At 43.6% G+C, this 7,906-nt stretch overlaps 1 protein-coding gene across 1 annotated transcript; it reads left to right on the forward strand.

Annotated features, from left to right (window-relative positions):
* Positions 1-4,736: 4,736 nt before the first annotated feature.
* LOC147632839 (jasmonoyl--L-amino acid synthetase GH3.5-like) lies at positions 4,737-6,457 on the forward strand. Its single transcript, XM_086806942.1, has 2 exons — positions 4,737-5,467; positions 5,634-6,457. The coding sequence occupies exons 1-2, from the start codon at positions 4,786-4,788 to the stop codon at positions 6,260-6,262; spliced, it is 1,311 nt and encodes a 436-aa protein (XP_086663068.1). The 5' UTR covers positions 4,737-4,785; the 3' UTR covers positions 6,263-6,457.
* The last annotated feature ends 1,449 nt before the right edge of the window (positions 6,458-7,906 follow it).

A 7,906-nucleotide genomic window follows, 5' to 3' on the forward strand; every position in this document is an offset into this window, starting at 1 on the left:
AGAGGCAAGCTGGCCCTTGTTGGTAGTAACAAAATAGTGTCACTACTTGGGCCTAGAGAGTGGTGACTAGTTTGATTTAGTCACGTGATTGCCTGGTAAAAGTAATCCCTGAGGTGTGTATTACTTGGGATAAAGGGGCTAGTAGTGCTGCTAGGGTACTCAACTGAATGGTTTATCTAGGAGTACTAATCTGAAGGATTAGCGTACGCCTAGATAATAATAGCAGATTTAGGATTGATTTGTACAAATCAAAGGTAAATCTGAAGGGGTATAGTCTTGAGATGTAATGCTCAATGCCCTTATAGAAGTGATCGAAGAGAACTGTTCTTAAACTTACTAGCATGGTTTTCTCTTCTTTTTATTGCCATGCGTCGACATCCCACTTCTCGAGAGTTTGTGGTGATCTTTCGAGGGGGGAAAGAGCCTTTTTATATGTCACATCAATTGGTTTGGTGGTAATTTGATGGTATGGGACATCAAGTTCTCACGGAATCGATTGTAGTCTTGGTGGAATGGGACGCCAAGTCTTGTGCATGTAATTGACTCTTTGGCAAGTTGTATGTACACTTGTCTGTAGTGATAAAGTGTGCAAGATAAAATTTGAACTTTGACAATTACAAATATAGCCATAAGTTGGGATAAAACCCAGTTACAGAGTTCGGAGAAGCTCTAGGTAGCAAGACCATGATGGTGTGCTAGTGCTAACAGAGTGATTTAGTTCCGGAGTGATCTAAATCTAGAGGTTAGCAGTAAGACTAGTTTGGTTGGACAGTTTCATGCATGGGGGACGCCCTATAGCATTTTGCAAGTGTAGTCTTGCCTATGTTCAACACAAGTGTGCGATTGTGACCACATTTTAGTTGCTACCATATGAATTTGGAAATATATTACTTTCCTACATAAGCAATTGTAATATTGCATGACAGGCTATTTTGCTTACAAAGTTCATGTGCATGTAAACCCTATAAGTCGTAAGACCCTTGGGAATGAGTGGAGCATTTCTAAGATTTAATAAGGTTTTACATGGCGATAGTGAGTAGTATCTCACTCCAGATGAGCCTGGTTGTTATTAGTATCGGATCCGACATATGAAGTGTACATAAACTCGGGCTGAGTTAGGATAGAAGGCTAAGCCGGAGAGCTTAGTGGTAAATCCTACTGTATCTGGTGAGTTTTGACTTAACCGGAGTGTTAAGAAGTAAACTCAAAGTCTGGGGCTGAACCGGAGTGTTCGGAGGCAGACATATCTTTTGTTAAATCGGAGAATTTAGCAACAGATGAGCTTGGGGTGAACCATGGTACCCAGGGAAAAAAGCTCTTCACACTAAAATAGTGCACAATAATTTTAGGGTGATAAAAATCCATCGCAGGAATGTTTTACAACTTTCCATAGATGACAGATGAAGACCATGTACTTTACGGAGTTAAAGTACATAGGTGGTGACTTCGGCGCCACATTTTTTGTAGGAAGTCACCAGTGGTGTGGGTAGGTCAGCCGAGACTCCACAAGACCTATGCACTAGTTTTTAAGTTGACCTCTATGATAAGGACGTCCAAAAATTTGTGTTGTAATACCAGATATTGTACTGCAATGTGCAATGGAGGGGTCAATTTGTGTAGTCACTTCTTAGCACAGCAAGTGACTTAAGCATCTTGTTATAGATGGCTGTATATGGTACTCCCACTCGGGGGAGGTACGCCATTGGGTACGGAGTTACTCACAGACTAGTATGGAGCTACTAGTGTGATGATAGTGGGTACGTAGTTACTCACTACTACTATGGAGCTACTAGTGTGATGATAGTGGGTACGTAGTTACTCACTACTAATAAAATTAAGATCCTCGAGTGAAAGATACTCTAGATCAACATTTTAAATTACCGAACCACAATCCATGAGTATTGAGGTACTCATAAATATGTTGACGTTGCTCAAATCGAGGGACCGATTTGTTCGATGGTATGGAATAAGCAAGAGAGTGGAGTAACTTAAAAGTTACACATCACTAGTCCTAGTGAGTTGTCGAGGTCATCCGTAGTTTGATGATCCCCTCTACCTATCAGATAACATTCAATTGGCAAGCCCTGGCATTTAATCCGTAGTGATTATGAGTTGGGTGTGAGATATGGTTATGAAGTTCTTACAAGAGTACTCGTTTATTTGCTGCCTCCTCAGTATAGCGGCAAAGCTACCTACCCATCACAAGTGGCAATCTCTACCAAGCTATAACCAATGACAAGCAAATAATGTTCTCATAGTTATACTTCATACCAACACCAAACAGGGATAGGATGAAATTCCTAAGTTCATCATCACGAAGTACTGTGATGTTTGCATTTTGAATGTATGATGTAATAAGACATTGGGCTTGTGTAATTACCATCAATTATCTAGCAACCTATGGCTTCGCAGCAAGCTCAGTCATTATTTGTGGATTGATAATGTGGTTATTAGTAGTTTGGAATTTTTCTTGATAGATGGTACAACCCACCCAAATGATTTATAAGTGTGTAACCGCTTATGAAGGATAATAATATGCAACAATGAAGCACTTTGTTACAAGTGTGAAACCACTGATCTGTTGCAAAGCAGTTTATCAATAGTACCACCATATGTGCGTAGACACTATACCACATCTTCGTTGCAAGACGTTTAAAAGTTTCTTGGAAGGACTCAAGAATAAAATATATTAAACACGGTCTAAATTTATTCTTGGACCTATGACACTAGCGCGTAGTCCGCTTGAGAGTAAAATTTTGAGGACAAAAACCTTTCTTGAGGGAAAGGAGGGATATCCTCAAATATCACATAAACTCGAATAGTTGTGTGAGTCCAGACAATACTTGAAGGGATGTGTCTAGTAATAGCAACAAAGAGTTATAGGTGATTGGATGTAATTCCAGACACCCGTAGTGGTGCAAGAATCTTTATCAAACATCTCCACATACTATATGATCTGCCTCCGCAGATATAGTATGGCATAAGAGATAGGAAGTTTGATTGTTATATTTGAAGGGAAATCTTCAAAACTTACATTTACTCTGAGTTAGAGTGGAGTTTAACCATCCGTAGATTGATGGTAGTTAGAAACTCAACAAGATTCTAGAGCATATGCTTGTGCAAAGATGTTACTCTGAGAGAGAAGTATCTCTCAACTTGGAACTAATCCTTGTGATGCATGATTAGATTGGGTAGTAGTGGACAACTAAACTGGCAAAGTTTATTACCACGAAGAAAACTGTAAAAACGCCAGAGTTGGCAAAACTCTTTATTGAACATCTCTACAAGCTATATGGCCTGCCCGCAGATATAGTGTCGGATAGAGATAGAAAGTTCAACAGTCATTTTTGGAGGGAAGTCTTCAAAAAGTTGGATACTACTCTGAGTATGAGTATGGTAGATCATCCGGAGTCTGATGGTCAAACTGAGAAAGTTAACCAAATACTCGAGGATATGTTGTGTTCTTATGTAAGTAAGAAGCAATCAAATTGGGAAGAATATTTGCCCATATTGGAGTTTGCTTATAACAACTCCAAGCATTCAGCGCGACTGGATTTACACCATTCATGTCACTGTATGGATTCCAGCCGAGATCTCCGATGGCTGTAGGCCTAGAAAAGGAGAAGATTCAATCTGTCAAGGATTCCCTTGAAGATATGAATGATATGCTCAAAGCTGCACGCGAGAGCATTCGTAGCGCCCAGGATCGCGCTAACACATTTGCCGATAAAGGACGCAGACAAGTGACCTTTGCAGAAGGTGACTGTATTTTTAAAGGTTCCTGCGCAGTCGGCAACCATGCAAACGGGAAAGTGTGATAAACTTTCTCCTAGATATTGCGGTCCTTTCAAGGTCCTTAAGAAGATTGGGGACGTAGTATATAAACTTGAGTTACCAGAGAGTTCTCAAGTTCATCCTGTCTTCCATGTTAGTAAACTGAAGAAATCAGTTCACGGGTTAGGGAACGTAGTTTCTCTAGATATTTTGGTGGAATTGATCACTCCACCAAAGATACCACATGAACCGGAAAGGATTCTTGAGTATCGTGACAGACAAACCCGCCACATAAAGTGTACCAGGAGGTACTTGTTAAATGGACAGATAGGGATGAGGCGGTGTCAACCTGGGAACGCCGTAGTGCAATTTCCAAAAGGTTTCCCCAGTTTGTTTTCGAGGACGAAAACTCTTCTTAAGGGGGGGGTAATGTCATGTAGGCTGTAACGCCTGTGATGACCGACGGCAGACCGGATGGCCATGTTCGGGGTTCAGTGGGAGAGGACACCCATGCGGAGTCATGGGCGGCCAGGCTAGTGTGGACGGCAGGCCACACACTATATAGCCTGGGGGACAAGGGGCAATCCTCATTCTTCCTCTATGGTTGGGTGGTGAGCCAGAGGCCGTCCCCTCTTGTGGTAATGCCCGTAGCGGCGTTACGGGAATGTAACAATCAGTTTCTGCTGTTTTTCTTTCTCTTCCTTCCTGGGGATCCCTATTCCACACTATTGCTTTGATGTGCTCGACAATCCTCCAATTTTTTATTTATTTTTTAATAATTCATTGTGGCTAATTACACAATTCATATGCAGCGTGTATCCAACCGCACCAGGAGCTCGAATACTGGAGTTCCTATTTTGTGGGAAATTCTCCACTACAAAAGGAGGATTAAAGGCTGGGACTGCAACAACGCACATTAGGAGTGATGCCTTTAAATTGAGGCAAAAGCACAATGGCGTGAGGCCATGCAGTCCAGACGAGGTGGTGTTTGGCTCAGATTGCTGGCAGTCAATGTATTGCCATTTACTGTGTGGCCTTCTGTACAGTCAAGAAGTGGAGGTGTTAAGCTCACCTTTTGCATATACATTAGTGGAGGCTTTGAGAACCTTGGAGAATGAGTGGCAAGACCTTTGCGAAGACATTAGGGTTGGGAAATTGAACCCTAAAATCACAGATAATTCACTGATGGTTGCAATGGGCGATGTAGTAAGGCCTGATCCTAAGCTAGCAGAGGTGATCTCGTTGAAGTGCAGAGAGTTGATGGTGGGAGATTGGAATGGGGTGATAGAGGTGCTGTGGCCCCGGTGTAAATATGTGCTTTCGATAATGACGGGGGCGATGGAGGCCTATGTGGAGAAGCTGCGGCATTATGCGGGCTCCAAGGTGCCCTTGGTTAGCGCTGACTATGCTGCCACAGAGGGTTGGATTGGAGTGAATGTAAACCCAAGGTCAAGCCGCCCCAGCAACGTTTCTTTCACTATTGTTCCCAGCTTGGCCTTCTTCGAGTTTATTCCCTTGCACAGATCTAGATCGAGCACCACCAGGAAGTCCATGAGCGCCATTGACGACGTCCCTGCCGTTGCAGCTATTAGTGGCCCCTCTTCAACTGCCGCGTACGAGGAGGGCTCCCCTGTTGGCCTGACTGAAGTTAAAGTTGGCCAAGAGTACGAGATCGTCATGACAACCGCATGGGGTAAGCAAGCCGCCTCCTTTCTTGATCATTAATCGTTGGTGGATGACGAAATAATCACATGCCTGGGTTGCGGCATCGGTACGCCGTGGGCGGGAATCAAGCATTAACCGGCCGCCAACGTTTGAAATTAGTTGACTGATCACCCATTAACTATTTGCTTGCGCAGGACTCTATAGGTATCGCCTCGGGGACGTGTTGAGGGTGACGGGCTTCTACAATGCATGCCCACAGTTTGCCTATGTGTGCAGGAAGAATGTGGTGCTCAACATAAACATCGACAAAAACACAGAGAAGGACTTGAAAGTGGTGGTGAGCCGGGCGGCCAAGCGGCTCAGAGAGGTGAGTGGGAGGGCCATTGAGTTGGTAGACTACACAAGCTACGCGGACCAAAAGACAGCCCCCGGACACTATGTCATCTTCTGGGAGGTGCGTGGCGGCCGTAACAGGGCATGTGCACACGACCCACATGAACAACAACAACAGCAACAACGTGGAGAGGATAATGCTCTTGAAGACACCCAGCTTCAGCAATGGCTTGCAGAATGTGCCACCCTCATGGACTGTGCGTTTGTTGAGCCTGGCTACGTCACCTCTCGCAAAATGAGTACAATTGGCGCCCTCGAGCTCTGTGTGGTCCGTCCTGGAACCTTCTCAATGCTTCTAGATCGCTTCTTATCCAAAGGGGCGGCCATCACGCAATATAAAACACCTCGTTGCATTGTCTCTTCCGATATCCTCTCCATTCTCCGTGATAGCACCTCCGTGACCCTTTTTAGCTCAGCCACCTTCCACTAGCCAACCACCTCCTTGACCTTCTGAGTTCTAGTTCTCATTTGAGGGTAATTTTATCCACAGGTCCTCCCTGTGGTTTGAGCTATGTACAAAAAGGGAGATTCGCTACCTAAAAAAGGTCACGAGGCACATGTCTACTACCTTATTATCACATTATTGCAAATGGTACTTCACTGTGTGTAAATACAATCGATTTCTCTTCTCCTAACATTTGGATTGTTGTCAATCCGAAATTTCAAATATGCAACATAATGCCCGATTAGGGTTCAACCATCGACCATGCATAGTAGTTTGGGGTCATCATGTCTATGCCCTTGCTTCTTGGCCCCCTACTTAAAAAAATAATCCCTTTTGATCCGCGAATGCTATTTACAATCCATCTCCACATGTATTTTTTTCTCAATGTAGCAAAATTTCCCATGGAGGCGGAATGTCAATGCCTTGTGCTGATCAACAGATGTGAAAATCTATATGATATAATTGCAGGTATTTTGGGCTACCCAGCTCACTGGCTGCTTGGGCAAGCAGGTTAGGTAAGTCTAAGAAGGCACCGTGCCTCATGGTTGTGACTAGCTTTCAAAGATCTAGTAGATGCTTAGGTGTTGTGATACATCCTTTGTTTAAGGGTTGTAGAAGGAGATAAAGACCAAGGAGAAAGTACACAAAGCTGGATCCAATAACATAAGCTAAGGCTTGCAAAAAGGACCAACACTCATCCGAGGATAGTTTCCTTTCTTTCTCGCCTTTCCTTGCTCTTGCTCTTTCTCAAAGGCCTCGTACTTCTATTCAAAGACTGAGTGCTCTTCTCGCAAAGCATTTCTTCACGCTCTGCATCCAAGGCCCAATGCACATCATCAAAGGATTGTGCCTTTTCTTTAATGCTAGCTGCTTAGCAAAAGAGAGATCTCCTTTTCTGGGTGTTGTTCGTGATCTCATTTTGGTAAGAAAAAAGAGAAATCCAGGGGAGCCAGGGTGAAAGAGAATCAAGCTGCATTATCCGACCCTACAGTAGTGAGAAAAAGTGCATGAGGGAGGAAGAGTAAGGTGGTCGTCGAGATGAGATTCGGCCTGGCCACGATGCCTCTGAGTGGTAGCCTTGTTGATGTTTGCACTCCCACAAGATCTTGGCATGCTCATTGGCCACCCACTTCCACCGCATTACATGCTCCCGCATCTCCAAACATGCCTCAAACGAGACAGATAAAGAGAGACACAGGGGAACACAATGGGAAAGACACTATAGAATCCAGCAATACTTACAACGTTTAATTTTTTCCATCACAACCTTTAAAAAATCTAAGTCAAATCACCTTAGAACTTTTGCCAGCATTTGAATTCACTTCCATTGATTTTTTATACTCATTGTAGGCCCTTATTTGAACTGCATCCTTCCCCCTGGTAATCTATCCTAATTAACATCCCCCTGCCTAACTACAACCTTTACTGGCAATCAAATAATCCCCAATTGTACCTCTCCTCTCCTCTCCCTTATGGTTCAGCCGAATGTTCTTTCTCATCCATCCAAAAAGGAAAAGAAAGAGCGTACTCAATTTCACATGTGTGTGTGTGTGTGTGAGAGAGAGAGAGAGAGAGAGACAGAGAGAGTATTGAAAAAAAGGGCTCGTAAGACGAATTGCCCTTTGAGGG

The sequence above is a fragment of the Cibotium barometz genome, chromosome 13 (assembly GCF_041138505.1).
Source record: "Cibotium barometz isolate CiBa-2024 chromosome 13, ASM4113850v1, whole genome shotgun sequence".
NCBI lineage: Eukaryota > Viridiplantae > Streptophyta > Polypodiopsida > Cyatheales > Cibotiaceae > Cibotium > Cibotium barometz.